The 18,999-nt window shown below is 35.1% G+C and overlaps 1 protein-coding gene across 1 annotated transcript in view; it reads right to left on the bottom strand.

Annotated features, from left to right (window-relative positions):
* INO80_1 (putative DNA helicase ino80) overlaps positions 1 to 6,712 on the bottom strand; it is a 39,849-nt gene extending 33,137 nt beyond the window's left edge. The window contains exons 1-4 of the mRNA XM_051212553.1: positions 6,575 to 6,712; positions 5,061 to 5,119; positions 2,142 to 2,492; positions 997 to 1,516 (exon numbers count right to left, since the gene is read on the bottom strand). Coding sequence (XP_051073364.1) covers positions 997 to 1,516; positions 2,142 to 2,492; positions 5,061 to 5,119; positions 6,575 to 6,647 — 1,003 coding nt within the window. The 5' untranslated portion in view covers positions 6,648 to 6,712. The remainder of the gene's footprint in view (positions 1 to 996; positions 1,517 to 2,141; positions 2,493 to 5,060; positions 5,120 to 6,574) is intronic.
* Positions 6,713 to 18,999: the final 12,287 nt, after the last annotated feature.

Genomic DNA, 18,999 nt, shown 5'->3' on the forward strand with positions numbered 1-18,999 from the left:
GGAGATTTAGTGAGCGATGTCCTATATAGTGGATTAGTGAGAGCCGTTAAAAAAACTTTTTAAGCAGCTAATCGTACCTCAGCATTTCCTAGTTGACCAGTAACATCAACTTAAACTAAGAATAGTTTACCTGATTTTACCTCTCCTATGTGTATCTACAAACTCAACTACTCGTTCGGAGATAGCTATATTGGGGATACCACAAAGCAACTTAACCAACAATTGAGGGAGCATCTTGTTTTGAAAAGGGTCAGACGAATACAAAACGTAGCGTTGTCTTGCCGCATTTGGTCGACAGTAGTTACGTGATAGATAAAATTAAATCATTTTAAGTGATCTGTCGTATAGCATAATTGTTTCCCGACGGGCTTCGACCTCGTCTTAATATAACAGAAGCGACAAGAATTTAGACACCTCTGTTCTTTCCATGACTGGATAAAGCATAAAAGACGGCTTTAGTAATAATATTTATTCCTATTTTCCACATCCTTTATAAGATTTTTCCATCAACCTCTTTCGTTTATATTCCTCACTATTTAATTACTTGAAAATTTTAAACGTAATCCTAATTATTTTTAATGATTGCTATTTTTGTGTCTATAGTTGCAAGTGTTAAGAAACTTTCTATGTTGAAACTTTGATTCAAGCCTTTATGCTCATATCTATCTGTCATTTTGCTATCAATTTGCACATCTTACTTATTATGCTTGATTATGTGATCTATTTTGCTGTTATTATTGACTCACAAACTACCTTGGTTGACTTACTATTTTTCATACATGTAAATGTTGCTGTCTTGTAAAGAACTAACAGAAAACAGGATTGTTCGCTTAAATGTATTGTCTTGATTGGATAATCAAAAACCTGACTATTTAAATTTGGTCCATAATTTATGCACCAAGGTATCTTGAGTATCTCTAACGGCACTCAGGATCACAGAATTTATGCATTTAAGGTATACCTTAAGTAAGAAGGAAATAAGAAATGGACACTTACTTATTGAATCTCTAGCAGCTTTTTGGGAAAGCAATGCCTTTTGACGTAACAAACGTGCGCACTCACGAGCAGCGCGTTTTGCTAGGATTATCTTATCTCGACGATTAGTACCACGTTGCCTTGCCACCTTACAAATGATCTTTTTAGCCAAAGATTTCCACGCACGTAACACTTTAGCTGAAAGTCTCCTAGCTGCTGGAACACTAGAGACTGTGCTTAAGACGGCATCACCAGATTTGACTTGAAGATCTGACTGTATTTTACGTATACTTGGACGACCAGCAGCAGCACGCGCAGAAAATGCTTGACGTTGGCGAGAAACTATAGCAGTCAACTGGTCTTCTTCCTCATCATCGTCTTCATCTAGGTATTGGGATTTGTTGTCAGTATGTGTGGTCCTTTTCAGATTTTCAGCTGGAATGGATGGTTTGTTTATATCACGCCGTTTTAGTAATGAGTTATTGTAACAATGTTTTCGCGACCATGATGAATTCGGAGGATAATTGGATGGACGACCGAACTAGATGTGAATAAATTAACACAAAAGTATTGGTTTACACATGGTATTTAAAGGGTTATAGTTGCTTAAAGTGCAATATTAGTGACCTTATAGTCTGGAGTTTTATTTGCAATCTGTAATCGACAAGTAAAAATAAGCCTCAAGCTTACCAAAAAGCTACTAAACAAACTTTTCAAATACATCTACATCTACTGTTTTTTACTCGCTATACATGCTAATTTAAAATTATGTACTCTAAACCGATTCATAAAGAGTAACACTTCACTCTAAAATTCCACACTTAAGGAAAGTTTTCATATATTAAGGAAACAGTTTGTATTGTTAAAGGAACGATATGAAGTTTTTTTTCTTACAGTTAAAACGTCAATATACTTTAACGGAGTCCCTAAAGTAACAATTAACATTTATCTAGCAAATCAAGAGCAGTGGTCACGTGGTTACGACATTTGACTCTTAGATACAGGATTGCAAGTTCAAACCCTACATTTACTTAGGTAGGGTAGTTCAGTATTATCACCAGCCCTTACATATGAAGTGCAGACTAATTAAGTGTACACGAAACCATACTTGTTAAATGAGTCGCACTAAATATGTAAATTAAATTTAGAAGACTAAGAGAACTAACTTTTGAAGATCGATTGCCACGAATTAATTGAGTTGATTTTCGTTTACGCATACCAGAAACAAAGCTTGGATTCCTCCACGACACAGCAGAAGTAGAAAGGTTTCTTTGTGACATCTTTTTGATGTTGAGATCACCGGGCATGTCCATGTTTTTTTGAGACAGAACATCCTCAGAAAATGCCTGAATACCAACTGAAGCTAAAACAGATTGTCTTTCTTTCTCTTTCATACACGCCACAAGTTCACGAGCTTCTGATCTCCATTCAGCCAACAAAATATGAAACTCCCGTAAAATTTGTGGAGAAAAAGAGCTTATGGGACGCAATTGTTCACCTTCAGAAGGCTTAAGTAGCTAAAATTCAGAAAGTGTGATTACCTTTACAACAGTAAAAAGAAATGAAAGACAGGTAGTAAAGGAAGTAGGACCGATGAAAAAAATCGACCTGCAATTTGTTTGGAGTTGGGATAATCTGACAAGTAATTAATTTGGTGTAGCGTTCAATACGTCTAAGCAAAAGAACGAGCGCAGTGTCAAGTAGAAGATTCTGACACGTTCTGCCTTATTTAGGAATATTCAGTTTAAAGTCCTACCCAGAACTAATAACCCCGATGAAAACTGAGCCAATAAAAGCGTGTTCAGCAACCTTTATAAATCTGAGGCTCTGAATGCCCGGTTCCACATTTTTCCCTTGATCAGCAGTCACTAAATTTAATTTACTAGCGACATACTATGCTGACAAATCTATTTTATTACAGCTAACAAAACGCATAATCTATACAAAAGTAGGTAAGATGGTTTTGAACAAATAATCAATTGCTGACTAACTCACTGAAGGAATTAAAAATTAAAGGTATTCTTACTCCTGACATACATGACTCACTCAAGCCTACTGGATCGAACACACCGCGACTATATGGTTTACCTAAAGTTCACAAGACAGGTCTTCCTCTCCGCCCAGTTTTAGATATGGATAATTCGCCTTATCATAAAACTGAAAAGTGGCTAGTTCGTATCCTAAACCCCTTACACAAATTAGTCGTCAATAGGAGCGTGAAAGACGTCTTCGATTTCATTTCCAAAGTGGAACATATAAATTTAAATGGGAAACGAATGATATCTTTAGATGTTGCTTCTCTGTTCACCAACGTACCGTTAAAAGAGACTATCGATTTTGTGTGCCAACAACTGCAGGAAAAACAAATCAATATTGGGATTCCTGAAGTTTGTCTTAAAGAATTTCTTTTGAAATGCACAATGAATGTCCATTTTGTCTTTAATAACACATATTATAGACAAATTGATGGTATAGCGATGGGTTCGCCACTAGGTGCCTTGCTTGTGGATTTTTTTCTGGCGGAACTAGAAAACGGATCTCTCAAAGAGGTTGTCAATAAACTGGATTTCTACTGTCGTTACGTTGATGACACTTTCATCATTGCCGATCAGAACATTAGAAAAGAACAACTATTGGAACTATTTAATAACAAACATCCTGCTATTAAATTTACATGTGAGGAGGAAATAGATAACAAACTAAATTTCCTGGACGTTTTGTTAAGTAGAAAAGAAAATGGTTCTATCAGCAGAGGTGTGTATAGGAAAAGTTCTTCTCCAAGCCAATACACACATTTTTTAAGCTTTGTGCCTCTTGCAAATAGAGCTATTAAGATATGCTCAGTCGACACAATCGATAGAGAATTACAACACATTCATAATATTTTGATTGAATTGGGATATCCACTGGGGTTCCTGAAGAAACACTTGCGGGTACAAAACAAGAAAATAGTGACTGACGGCTAATAAGAAACCGCTTTTCTTGAAGCTGCAATTCAATGGTGATTTAGCTAGCGATGTATTACGGGATAGATTGACTAGAGCAGTAAAGAGAACGTTTAATGCTGCCAACCTCTGCCTATCGTAATCGACCCGATCGATGGTGATTCCGCAATTAAAGGATAAGTTACCTGGTTATGCCACTTCTATGTGTATCTACAAATTCAGCTGCTCCTGTGGAGAAAGCTATATTGGGCGCACTACCAGGTAACTGAACCAACAAGTTAGTGAACACCTCCCTTCGTGGTTAGGAAAAGGTTACGTCAAAACAATACGCAGCTCGGTTCTATCACACGTGATCGATAGCGGTCATATAGTGGACAGAAACAAGTCGTTCAAAGTTATTTATCGTATTCCCACTAGTTTTCCTTATGGTAATTTGAATAGTTCCGTATCTTGTTTGCTAATTCATATTCATCGATTCAGTGACATTGATACATCCAGAGGTTGCTGGTTCACATAATTTTACGGTTACAGTAGATGAAGGGTTATTATGACAATGGAATGGATATTTTTTAACAAACTGATGGGTTTTGTTTGGGACAAATCCCGAATTAAGGATTTTCACAAAACAGATTCGCTGATTAATTATGATAACATACAACAAGGACTTAAACGCTGTTATTTGTCTACAAAATATTCAAGATAAATAGCATTACTAAGCGATTTATCAGTTAGCAAATGATCAATCGATGATGTAAGTAAATGTTACACAACAACCAGTAATTGACCACTTTTTTTCGTCACAATGAAGACAGATTTAAGTATCTCTTGGTTCATCTGATAATGACTGGCAATGAAATTCATAAACCATTTTCTGATCTTGTTTTACTAAAAAATTCGCTAAATTTGACAGTAAAATGATGGGTTAATTACTTTACGATGGTGAACCTTCGTTATGCAAAGAATACAAAGAGGCTAGAACCAAAATAGTTCAGCGAAATGTTGGAATGTTACAATTTAATCTTGATATTTATTCTTGAAAATCTTCCCGTGTACAAAATCCAAGAGCGTAGTAATGTTAATCAACAATTGTAATGTGTGATTATTTTATTTTTAATTTTACGCAACAGTAATTAAGCTTACTCCGTATTCAGGGTGTGAAGAGCATTTTTTAAGCCAGTATTCATTTTCCAAATTGTGGACTGAAATAACAAAGCGAACAGAAATAACTCAGTCTTTAAAACAAAATTACTTTGAGAATCATGATTATGTTATTATATAAGTGCAGTTGAAAAAATTAAACCATTTCCTTGTTCCCATAAATAAACGATTCCCTCATGCATATATCCATCTAGACTAAATATGCATTTAGTGTAAAAAACAGGAACTCAAAATGCTGGGAAGTAACTATTTGCGAACATCACCGACAGCATCGATTACCATAGAAGTGATAGTTGGGTTTAGGTAAAAAATACGAGAGATATCTGTAAAGTTCTTGTAACCCATAAGTGGTAATAGCGATGTGTAATCATCTTACGATATTGAGATCAATCAGAAAAAGAAGATTCGGTAGGACTATAATTCATGGACGACCTTTGAGCGAAGTTGAAGTGACCTTGAGAAAAGACACCTACTGATCAGGACTAAATGAGGGTCATAAACCAACTAGAATTGTGTTTTACGATCGATGGTTACAGTTAAAAATTAGATTTAGGGTTTTCATCACGAACTGGCATCACCTATAATGCCAAAACTCTATTTAGCCAAATGTACGAATGAATTTCGTGCCAACATACAAGACTATCTTACATCTGACTGGTTCATCCGTAAATAATAGCCCCACCGAAGATTCCTAATTGAGGATAACGTCCTTGATGGTAGCAACAAAAATGAAATAACAATCCTACGAGAACTGAAGACTCATTTTAGCATGAATACAAATGTACTAACGGGTTAAATATAATAGACTATTATACGGTAGGAATAAGTATGTAGCAAACAAGTCAAATTGACCAGAGAATTTTCATTCATAAAGCTGTAGCACAACATCCGTTGTAGATCAGTATCTCATACAGTTGCATAAAAGGACTGCTAGTACAGACATTAGATAGTCGAATATGAAGTCCACTTCACTCAGACACTAACCAAACCTTGAGAGTTAATATAGATCTTGCATGCAGCGCCAAGCAGTTTACATATGAGTATAAAAACAGAACTGAAGCAGTAAAAAAATATGTACTTAGAGCCCAATCGTTAGACCCAGAATCTAAATATCCACAGGCATGTTTCAGGAGCACATCGCGAACGTTTGTGATATAGGAGGTTCTCTTAAGTTAAACATTCCCAGTACGATTGAAATTCGTCTCTTGGACGGTAAATGAAATATAGACAAGATCATAAACCTGTGTTTCAACACGTATATATTCCACTGCATAAGGTAACTATTGGTGTATGTAGAAGATCCCGTCATCCAAGATTTCAAAACGGCGAATAAATTATTACAGAACAGTAGAGTCAAATTAACGAAAAGCTGCATGACTAAAATATACGTCTACACAACAAATGATCTTTATAACACTAAGAATTGTTGGAATATTCCAACAATAAATATTAAATTTCAAATGAAATCAAAACGGATGCGACATTTGTAAACTCACACATCATAGGATTCACGAAAACCGACTTGGGGAAACTTTGAAGTCTCGGTGTCTTATCCATTTCGCCATCCATTTGCTTTCTAACGATTTTTTACTACATATTCGAACAACCTCGGGTGCAGATCAACTCAAACTCCCTCCAATATTCAGTGTTCGATAAATAATACCTATGTGTCGAGCATATTCCGACTGACTTTTTTGTTTTGATACTGGCCAAGATATTTGCTACTGTTCAACTGGTGATAGTACAGTCACTCGACTGAACGAGGTGCAGTCGATTTGGAGGTTATTTGTGGATTTATGCGCCTTGTAAAGTTTGTTTTCCCCATAAAACAGAGTTTTTGGCTAAGTAGCTATCGCATAACCATACAGAAGGTTTTCGGTTGCAGAGCAAGAGATCATAAAGATAAAATATTGGGTTCAGAAGATCCAAGAAGAGACAAATGCCTGAAGATGTGATAAACATGGGTAAACTGTTGTGGCGAACAAATCGCTTGAATAAACAGGTCCATAAGTCTTCGACGTTGATTTGGATGTATTACTTATGCTGGTCACAGACCTAGTTGAGTGCCCTCGGCCAAGCGTCTTCATCACTTCAATTTTTACGTGGCTATGCAGCTTATTTCTTAGGACGACTAGTCAATTTGCATTCCAAAAAGATCGGCACATCAACCTTTTAATCAGATATTTCCCTTATCCTATCTTCCTTGGATTCGAATTTCGCAAGCCTCGTACTATGATAGGTTTTAGATAGTGTAGATGTCAGAAACGTCGTTTTCAGTGGTGAGCCTTAAAGATACCTATGAATCTTCTCCTAATCCTAGCATTATATATATTTGTTTATGTATTGTGATATTCTCTGTCCTGGAATATCACGGTTGGATTATGCATTTTATCCCTATTATGCAACTGATGCCAGATAATATTGAGATCTGATCCGCTTATTCAGAAGCTAACCTTTCATGGGCAAGGGATGCTGGCTCCACGAGCTCAGTTACTCGCAATAGAACAATCTGGCTCAGTAAACGAAGTCCGACAAAAGTGGTTTAAAGAAACTTAACATTCCTTCACATTTTTATCCAGACGGTTGACATATAGGGAATCGTGATATAACACTTTCAGTAGGGAACTCCTAGCCATGTGTTGTACTGTATGTCACTTTTAAAAACCAATTGATGTTCGGGCATTCGATGTTTACATCGATAATAAACTTCTTGTATTTTCTAGTAACCCATCCCCGTACAGTTACTCCTCTTCAGAGTCCGGAAAACTGAACTTCGTCCTTCAATTTACTTATGATACACACATATTCTTGTGGTAAACAATGTGGTTACAAGATAAACCTCTCTTATATATTCATTGAAAAGTTTCTGAACAATCGATCTTAAACGCTTCTATATTTCAAAACGAGTTATCGTCTACAACTCTAAAATTATGGATCAAACAGGGAGGAATAGGTAAGTAGACTTTACTATTTGACTCACTTACTGGTAAGTATGGTCCTATCGTACCGAAACATTATCATTCCGAATTTTTGAGTAATTTGCACAACGCTTCTTATCCGGGTATTCGAGCGGTTACCAAGCTCATTGCAAAAAGCTCTTGCTAGACTGGTATTATTAAAGACGTGAGGAAGCGTGAACGCTCTTATGTTGGCTGTCAGAAATCTGTAATTTCCTTCCCTTTTACTAAACATTTAGAGATAACAGGATTCTGAATGACAGTTTTCCACCAATGGGTCGGTAGAACGGTTTTTTTTAAAGTTGAGAGACTTAATTTCAGCTGTAAAGGATCACATTGGACTGACTCTTCTACTCATGTTGTAAGGGATCCACAACGCAGTGTGTGTTGACTCCGGGTGTATTGCAGGGGAATACGTTTATGGCATGGCACTTAAAATTTTCTAGATGAATTCACGCATTTTTCATCTTCTCTGAATGTGGATCTAATTTCCTACCCAAGCGGGCATGCAAACGCAATACGTTCAGTTAAGCTTTCTTTCACCTAATCGCAAACAACTGGCGTTGTCGCTAAATTTGCGTTGCGATTTCATATGTACGTTTTCGCAAATTGTTACACCGATCCCTCGAAGCTGCGATTGAGGACTGTACTAAGGTTTATGTCGTAAACCTACATACTGCACCAAAAAAGACAACATCTAACATCGACTGGCTAAAGACCGCTTAGTTCGAAGTAAATCCATTTGTCCAGTTTAACGCTACATAATCGAACGACACAGTCAACGCAACTATGATGGTTTCTACAATACTTAACGACCGCAATGAAAATTCGTCAGTATCCGATAATTGGCCGAAAGGTTCTGCAAGAACCATAAAGTCCCATAGATTATAGATGAGTACTTTTTAAATTTACTGAGCTTCCTTCTGTTCACATCACTTTTCCAGTTCTGCAGTTAAATGATTATACTGCAAAACATTCTATCCCGGGATAGCGGTATATACTACTTATTTCGTTATAAGTAGCACATATCACAAAACGTCTGCCTGGTCACGTCCTCGGATCGTCGCCAACCCACAAGAGTTGAAGTTAGATGTAGCGGTGAATTCCCGAAATAAATAGCCATACAAACCTTCGACATTGATCTTGATCTCATTAGTTTTACTGGAAGCCTTCTAGCTGAAGCCACTCAGATAACAGTTCGCACCAGATAACCATTGGACACGCAGCGCTTCACAACCAGTCACCTTAGATTACATACTTACATACATACGACTTGCCATATATATGTATATATACACTACCTTTCAAATATATACATATATTCGAACTCCTTCATTCCTGACTTTGGGTTTGACTGGGTGTTACAGAAAGCAACTTTGTCAAGAATCGTTTGTATGTTTCATCGTTGGTGTTATTCAATACTGAGTATCAGCAGCATCCTTAGTTGCTTAGAATACTTAGAAATAATTCCTCCACTGATATATTTCATCTTCTTTATTACTAGATTAAGAAAATTACGGGGGGATGTCAGGCAAGTTCAGAGGCTGTGAATGAACCGAATACCTATGACATCGCATAAAGTCATCAACTCTTAGAAGCTTCCAACCGAAGAAGTGGTGTACTCACATTCTGATGACTCATTTTAGAGAAGATTAGACAATCACAGTAGCATACTAGCAAAAATCCAGAACAAGCTGTCAGCGTCCTTTCTTCGATGTTACAATCTGAATCAAGAGTCAAACTGTATATTGGATGTAGAAACTAGATAGCCTTGGGTAGCAGTAAAACAAGTCGACTTTAAAAGCCATGTCATTGGCTTGTTATCACATCTGTCGGTCATGGCACCGAAACTGGGTTATTGGAAAATCAGAGGCGTAAGTGTATCATTTTAAAAAGGAAGATTCTACACTTGTTTTACATTGCTGGAGTTTTAGTAAGGTTCTGCCCAAGCAACCAATAAAACGGAAATAATGGTAAACAAAGGGGAAACGCCAAAATGTCTGGTTTCTCACTTGACAGGAGAAAATAATATGGATTTCCCCCTTTATATCACTCTATGTTCTAAATATCTCTAAATTGTCTACTTTTCGCCTAAATACACACCGATTTATCTAAAATTGCTTCAGTTTTTAACACACCTCTGGTCTAATCGTATGTCTCTTACGTTCGCTTTTATTTCCATAACACACCACACGACAACTGCAATCAACGTTAAAAATGGTACGTGTTTATAGAAATTTATTGAAAAGAAAAACTTCACATTGTACAGCATTATTAGTAGTTGACAGATGTTAAAGCATCGATTTTTATGTATTTTAACTATAATTTCCAAGTCTTATCGTAAGTTGAAAAGATCTGCAAAAGAAAGAACAGGTTGTGTTATTGATTGGGCACGTGCATATAATTACAAATGCAGTTAAAATCAAACAGGCTTCTCAACACTCACTCAGCGAGTTTCCCATGCAAGTTAGAAAATAAGCGCATGTTTAAAAAATGCTTTCGAAAACGAAGTTGAACATGAAATGTTTATTCCACTGGTAATGACTGTGCTGTTACAGTTGGTGGGATCTCATTACAACTAATTTCAATGTTGACTGCTATTAATGCAACGTAAATCACTGCCAAAGTCAGTTACCTTTGGTCATCCTTTCACTACCAGACTGACTAAATGAAAGCAAAACACTGCGAGTCAAGCTCTAGTATGTCTAATAATAACAAAACGGATATTGGCTTTTTGTTGTACATGAATAGCAGGTAATATGAGGTAATAGAAAAATAGTGTACTGATCAGATAGTAGTGAACAAAAAAGTGAATTTTCTATAAAAACAAAGTGATTATAGTTTGATTATGATATGATCATGTATATCATTTTTATTCAAAAACGTTAACAAAATGACCTTAGTCATGTTAAATTCAATGAATACATATGACAATATAAATAATCAATTATGAATGGGATTTGGTTTTGCTTTCATACTGATCTTATAATAATTATAACAAATAAAACTAATATAAAACCATATGCAAAACGTCTAAGAAAACTGTGGAAATATGATTTGTTTAGTTGTAATGAACAGCTGACAATAATGTTAAAGCATTTAAATGAAGTAAGTTATCAATCTTAACTCGAACCCTCGTTAAAAGATATGATTTAGCTCACACGTTTAATGTCCTCAACTTTATACCGCAGTGTTTGGATGAAGATTATACTACCGAGACTCCTAAACCAACACAAGTGTCTCGTGGTTTCAATTCACGCCATAATAATTGAAAATTACATGTTCTAATCACTAATCTACGCTTTCGCGAAATGGAATTAATGAGGTCAAGTGGTTAGATGTACTAATACAGCTTAACCTGACACATCATATATACGATGATACTGGTTATTCTCGAGCAAATGATGTGTTATTTCATCAATTATTTGTAAGAAAGAATTAAGCTAACGAACAACGTTGTAACTATTTAACTGAACAATATTAAGAAAAATAGGTATCATACATAAGTTATAGGGGATCAGTAACTTTTGGATGTCAACTGACGACTTCTTTGATGGAATATCTTAAGTCACCAGAATTCATGTTAGGTTTACGACTTAATTATCGCAAGACGTTCACTTAATTCACTAGTCTACTGTTACTGATACTTATAGGATTAGCTATAGTAATAGTGATTTAGGACAAACATCGTTTAGTATCTGCCAAATCTCATCAGGATGACGTTAGAGAGATGCTTTCTTAAAAATTTATACTTTCGTTATCCAATCCCTTATAAAATTTAAAAGTATCAACCGTTACAGTTTCATTCATGTTAACTTATAGAAACCAATAGTTATGGAAACTGATTGTACAGATTACATATAGAGTACTAAGAAAAAAGCTTAATTAATAGTCTATGATAAAATTGATCCAGTCTCTAGGATCAGAATTTTCGGTATGCGAATCGAATAGTCGTAATTCGACCATTGACTATAGAAATTTTGCAGCGTTTACTTGTCGCGGATTATCAAGTTAATTACTACTGCTATATAAGCGTGATGTAAATTACAAACTAAAAAATCCCCATAAGCCTATTAAACTAACATTAAGACTATTTGTTTAATTGCTTTGATGACAGTTTTCGCAATGATTTCTAATAGTCGAACAAACTAGGTATTACAACGATAACAGTTATTATTATTAGTGGCTTTATTCAATATTACATCTTCGGTACAACATAGAATTCTTAGCGCAGAGTATTTCAACAAGTTTTCTTTTTTGATTTCTTGGATGATCCTGACGATAAGTATTAAGTGATCACCAGTTAGATGTTAGCAGTTCAGGAATCCACATCTAAGTAATGTTCGTCTTTCTCAATACATATATCCAGCCACCAGGATATCTCTTATTGTATTTTTTTGTAACTTGTACAGCGAAAGGTAGTAAACTTTCCATAAGTTATTCGATTAGTAAACATAATGATGTGTTAAAACAAACAAAAACGTAACTTGTTAAAATATTTAGATGAAGAGAACAGGCAGTCCAGATATACGAGCAGGCCGTCAGTTAAGTAAACGTAATGTAATGGATAGGTGTTCATGTTTACTTATAAATTGACTGGTATAGTACGTAAATTCATCCACATTTTGCGAAACATCCTGTATTTAAGCATATTGGTAAACCTCTGATTGTAAAGAAAACCAAATTTGAGCTAAACCTTTTAAGTGATTTCTGTGATGGTGTAAAACTAATTAAACTGTCAATGAGTTATGAAGTTAGTTATACTTTACCATTAGATTTTGGCTAGTACTAAGGTTCAAAACAGCGATTTTATCCTATCTGTGCCTCAACAGTTTGATGTATCTGAATCGCATTATTAACGTTTATACATAGAATACAAACCCAGTGCCTATTGCTTCAAATATCAACGTGTTATGGACAAGTTTTGTTTCAGTTGTAACTCAGTAGATATTTTAGGTCGTTCATATCTAAATTTGATTAATAATGGTTCTCATTTCAATGAAACAGTTTGATGAGGAGTATAAAAATGAGTACAAAAAATTGGAAATATCTATGTTATAGTACATTTCATTGAAGTAAATCATGCATATTTCATAATGCTAAATGTTTTAAACGTGCCAAAATTGATCATACTGTTTAAACATATTCTACTACTGTTCATTTTACTATCTGGGATAACAAACCTTGAAATTTGGATTTGAGCAAGATGGTTGATTTTAATGACCGTTAGCTTTCTCCATTTACGGCTTACAATAACTTATTTTACTCTTCGAAACGATTATATAAAACTACTGGCATGTTTTGGATGATTCTGAGAATTACTGATTTATGTAAATTGGTTCCAATACAATTGCTGGGTACTTCAATGTAGATTTCAGATTACGAATTGTTATAATTCTAGTATTCGTCCACTACTACTGTTACCTAAGTCTGTTACACTATGATTCTGTTTATGATTTCTGTACATATCAGTTAACTTAGTTACATTGAAATAGACACTTAGGAATATTGTTATTTGAGTTTTCATTAAATCCATAAGTTATCTATCATTCAAAATAATACAAATACAATAATACTGTAGTGTGTTCTACTGATGTCAACAAATATAAGTAGTATGTATCGTCAATTAAAAGTGAAATACCTGGCAGCAGAAGGTTAAGAAGATCGAAAAAAAGAAAATGAGAACGGAAAATGCTTAGTGTGGAAAAAAGGGAACATCCAAATCTAAGACAATAGATTGACATTTTACAAATGAAGAACCTACTGTATGTTTCTCAGATTTTGATGGAGTTTTTTTTCTCTGAACTGGATAGTTTGGTCGTGGAGCTTTGATCATTCTTCAGAACGCTATCATCAACACAAACTTCAGATGGAAGTGAAGCGTCGGAGTTTCTCCATATGTGGTTTACAGCTTGTCCTGTACACCTCGATGTTGATTGGTTCTTGTTGACCTTAAGCTTGTCATTGTTTACCTTGATAATCACAATGACAAGTTTAAGGTCAACACGAACCAATCAACATCGAGGTGTACAGGACAAGCTGTGAACCACATATGGAAAAATTCGAGCACATCACTTCTATCTGAAGTTTGTACTGATGATGTCGTTCAGAAGAACGACCAAAGCTCCAAGACAAAAACATCCAGCTCAGAAAACAATATTCCACCAAAATGATCCACCTGAGCTACAAATCTTCTCCACCATCTCAGTTTCTCAGATTTTACTAAAAGATTCTGTAATTTTATGTTCAATACATATTCAATTGTCCCCATTTGTGTTCTTGTTCACTATAATACTATTACTACTATGTTTAATTATCGTAAGGGCATAAAACTTTATTCATCATAAACATTTATACTATAAAAATTTGATAGTAACATATATTATATCATCATCATCAAATATAACATATTTAACAAATGCATATAGATTCCTATAAACAAAATAAAACAATTCATGACTTCATATTCAATGTATACACATGTATATATACACAAATGGATGGATGGTTGGATGGATGATATAAAATATTTATTTACATTAAACAATTTCATATCGTTATTTAGTCTACAGACATTTTGTTATAAACAAACCCAGAGCGAATTAATTACAATAGTGTACTGACCTTATTTTTTTTAATTTTTCAATAATGTTTCTTATATATGATGTGTGTTAACGTGTGTACATTCAATTTAAAATACCCTGGTAAATTTATTTTGAAACATTTATGAGATTCAATACTATTGTGGTGCGTGCTACTTATATTGATATAAGTAGTATATGATGCAAGTCAGGAATGTAATGTCCGGCGGCAGAAGATGGGAAAGATCAAGAAAGGAAGAGCGGGAATAGAAAGCAATTAGTACGGAAGTGGAAGAACAATGAAGTTCGAGACAATTATTGGACATTTTGCATTATTATTATTATTATTATAGTATGATTTTTCTATTTTACCAAGTAACTCGGTAATGTCGTGGTAAGTATAGTTCGGTTGTCCACATCTGTGTTCTCCTTCACTGCACTATGACGCTACATATCACTTAAATGTTTCATATGATTAAATTATTAGCATCATACCTTATATATTTGTTACTGAAACAGAATGTATTTTTATTTCAACGTGTATATGATTACGAATAAATAAATTACAAGTGAATAATGGTAATTGCCTTACATTTCCTGTTCAAAATATTAGTTTTATTAGAAGGGGTTTTGTGGATATTATAGTAATTTTAACAGTTAAGATCATGAGTCAATTAAAGCTAAACCATTATGGAAAACCTGGAAGCACAATGGACGGCCATTTCGTTCTACTGTGGAACTCCTCAACAGTGTGTATCCACAATCTCACCTCGCGAGATTTGAACCTAGGACTTATCAGTCTAGCTTCAATTGATTCATGATCTCAACTATTAGTATTAGCTTTACTTAAGGTTTAATGTAAAATGAACATTGATATCAGTAATTTTTAGAAGTGTTTTAAATCTTCAGACAAATCAAATGGATTATTACTGTTTTGAACTTTTCACAGATTGTTAAATTTATGACAAACTAAATAGTTAATTATAATCTATCATTGAGCTACACATTCAATTTTTAGTCATTTGTTAAGAAATTTTATTTGTGCATATCCATCATCCAACTATTTCTAAAATTTTCTAGATGGCATCACTAATGACTGCATTTAAAGCTATCTCTTTAATTGTCATAATTTTTGTGTATTATTTGAGTAAATCATCGTTGTTAGATCACACCGTATAGTTGACATCAAGTACTTACTTACTTCAAATTCCCATCGCAATGTATTCCTTAGTTTTTTTTTTCTTTTCTGTTACAAGTTAGCGCTTGCCTCATGATACAGTTTGATCGTTTCTGTAATGTATGTCCTAACCACCTCCAATGTCCTATCCTAATTTCTTCTTCAACTGGTATCTGCTATAGGTGGTTGTTGCTGATGCTATCAGGCAAACGGATATTGAGTATCTTTCGTAGACAATTGTTTACAAATACTTTTTGGTGATGATTGTAGTAGTTATCCAAGTTTCAGCTCCATAAAGTTGAACTATCTTGACGTTCGTATCTAAGATTCTCACGTTGATATTGGTTGAAAGTTGTTTTGAGCTCCATGTATTCTTCAAATGTGAGAATGCAGCCCCTGCTTTGCTAATCCTTGCCTTTACGTCCGCATCCCATCATCCTTGTTCATCGATGATGCTGGTTAATAACGTGAAAGTTTTCAACTCTTCCAGAGTTTCTCCAACAAGTGATTGGGTTGGTGTTCTCCGTGTTGTATTCGAAGATCCCGCTACTTCCCTTGTGTATGTCGAGGTCTACTGCTGTAATCAAAATCGTCTAGTTGCATCCAAGCTGTGCATTGTATTCCATACTTCCACCAAGACGTCGAAGTCTTCATAATCCAGTCAAAAACTAGAAGTGAAAGGAGGAGAGTAAGAAACCTTGTCTGACTCACTTGGAATGCATCTATCAGCTGTCCTCCATGCACGAATTTGCACTGTAGTCCGTCGTATGAGTTCCGGATGATGTTGACAATCTTCTCAAGAACTCCATAGTATCGAAGGATTTTCCATATTACCCTCCTATCCACACTGTCGAACACCTTCTCATAATCAATGAAATTGATGTATAGTGATGAGTTCCACTCAACTGACTGTTCAAAAATAATCCGTAGTGTGGCGATTAGGTGTGTGCGCGACCGTTCCTTACGGAATTCGGTCCACTGATCTCGAAGCTAGTTATCTATGGAATCTTTCAACCGGTTCAGCAACACTCTGTTGAAAACTTTTCCTGGTAAAGATAGTGGTGTGATGCCTGTATAGTTCTCACACTTGCCTAGATCTCGTTTTCTTTTGTATCTCGATGAGGCGTCCTTCTTTCCAGTCTATCGGCACTTGTTGCTCCCCCCAAAATCTTCCTGAATAGAACATGGAGCATCTTCGCAGTTACTTATAAGTCTGACTTCAATTGGTATGTTGTCAGGTTCTGTTGCTTTTTTATTCCTAATGAAATTAAAGAAGACCAGGATTTTTGCGGCTTAGTTTATTTGGTAAGGTGAGATCAATCACTGAGTCAATTGATTGCTTTCCCACACAGCTCTTTTAGTATATTGCGTCATATTACTTATTAGTAGTAAGTAGTTCAACTATATTTGTTTATTTCTGAAACCACTGGGATCGAGGATTCTTGAATCCGGTTCAATTTTAAAGAATTATGGTATGGGGTATGTGAAGAATGTTGAATTTTGTAAATCCCATCACAGACTGATATTGTTTGTACACTTAACGAAAATCAGGAAGCACTTAGATGTTTTGTCCCATTATGCAATGAAGTAGTCGTTCAGTGCCAGGTTATGGATGCATACACACCTACGTGATTCTGCTCTGATTCGAAACGATAATGAGTTAATTCATGAGATAAGTTATTGTGATGTTATACTTCTTATCAACAGTTGTGAACTACTGATGTGGCTTTTTGTGCATAAGACAGTTTATCACTGACCTTATTCAGCGTTGATTTAAGTCATATAGAATTCATTTAAAAACTCATACCCAGAAGTGTAATTATAGTCAACCTCATTGTTCCACTTATACACTTAACGTTAATTGCTGGTCTGCTGATTCGAATGGGTAGTAGATTTGCTGCATTCATCGCTGTATTTATCTAGGCTATCTACGGCCATGTTGAGAAATTCGCTCATTAAAACGATACTACTTATTAGTAGGTAGAATTTATTCTCTTGTATTTCAAGAGTTAATAATAAACGAATTGTTTTCGTAATAGTTGATTAAATTTTTCCCTATCCACCATGTATGCCTTGAGATTGAACTGCTGTTGCTCATTTCCCTACACCAAATGTGCGTTGATCATAAAAGAATCATTGTTTTTCATAAAACGACTTGGTATTCATATTCATTCACATATAAATATTCCAAGAAGTTATGACAGTTTTTCGATTGATTCGATCTCGGATGAGTTGTTCCGATTAATCTAACAGTTACCCAATACAAATCAGGAACGAACTTGAAACTAAATGCAAAATTTTCATTGGGATTGGTTAAAGAGAACTTGAACGCAGACCATCAATAGAATATTTCTGAAAAGCAATTAGAAGTGGAACTAGCGAGGCTAAGAACAGGAGAGAGTGAAAAACGGATTAGACTAGAGACCTTTCATTAAGAAAAGGTTTATAAATTTCACGGGGATGTGTAATCAAGAGGCTTAACGAGCCTACATTAAATTCATGAACATGCCATTCTGAACATCATTCAGAGTTGCCTAATCCATACGTTCATAAGTTTAATGGTAGTCGGAAAGGCATTAAATATTTATGCAGGAATACCAGAAAATCTTTCAACAAATCTAATTCTGTACAAGAAATATCAAGAATTTCATAATACATTGTATACTTATGGATGGATATGAAAGTTTAACGTTATCCAACAGTATATTTAAGAAAAGTTTTAAATAGAGTTATCTAGCTTCTTGACCCTGCGTCACGGAAATAGATAGGTCATCAATTAGAAACGACGATTTCACAGATTTGTTGGATCTCGGACAGAAAATCCAAGTTTATGAAATCATATTAAAGCAGTTTGGCTATAAATCTGGTTTGAACGCACAGTTATCCTCAAATTCCCATTTTGACTAGACAAAGATAGCTGTACGATATACAAGCCAGGGAACAAACCTTCGAATATCTAGCTAGTTTTGTGGGAGAACGTGTAGACATTGTGTATATGAGGTATGGCGAACTAATGAAAGGCTTGAATTCTGAAAAACGAGTTAGACACATTACGCTACAACCGTCATCGTCATCATCCAATATCTTAGCTTTAGGCCACAATGTAGTGGGAACCATTTCTCTGACTAGTGTTCAAAAATGCTCAATAAATCCGACTGAAGATATGTTACGCCGCTTGTGTTTAATAAAAGCCAACCATGTGGCTT

The sequence above is a fragment of the Schistosoma haematobium genome, chromosome 1 (assembly GCF_000699445.3).
Source record: "Schistosoma haematobium chromosome 1, whole genome shotgun sequence".
NCBI classification, from domain to species: domain Eukaryota; kingdom Metazoa; phylum Platyhelminthes; class Trematoda; order Strigeidida; family Schistosomatidae; genus Schistosoma; species Schistosoma haematobium.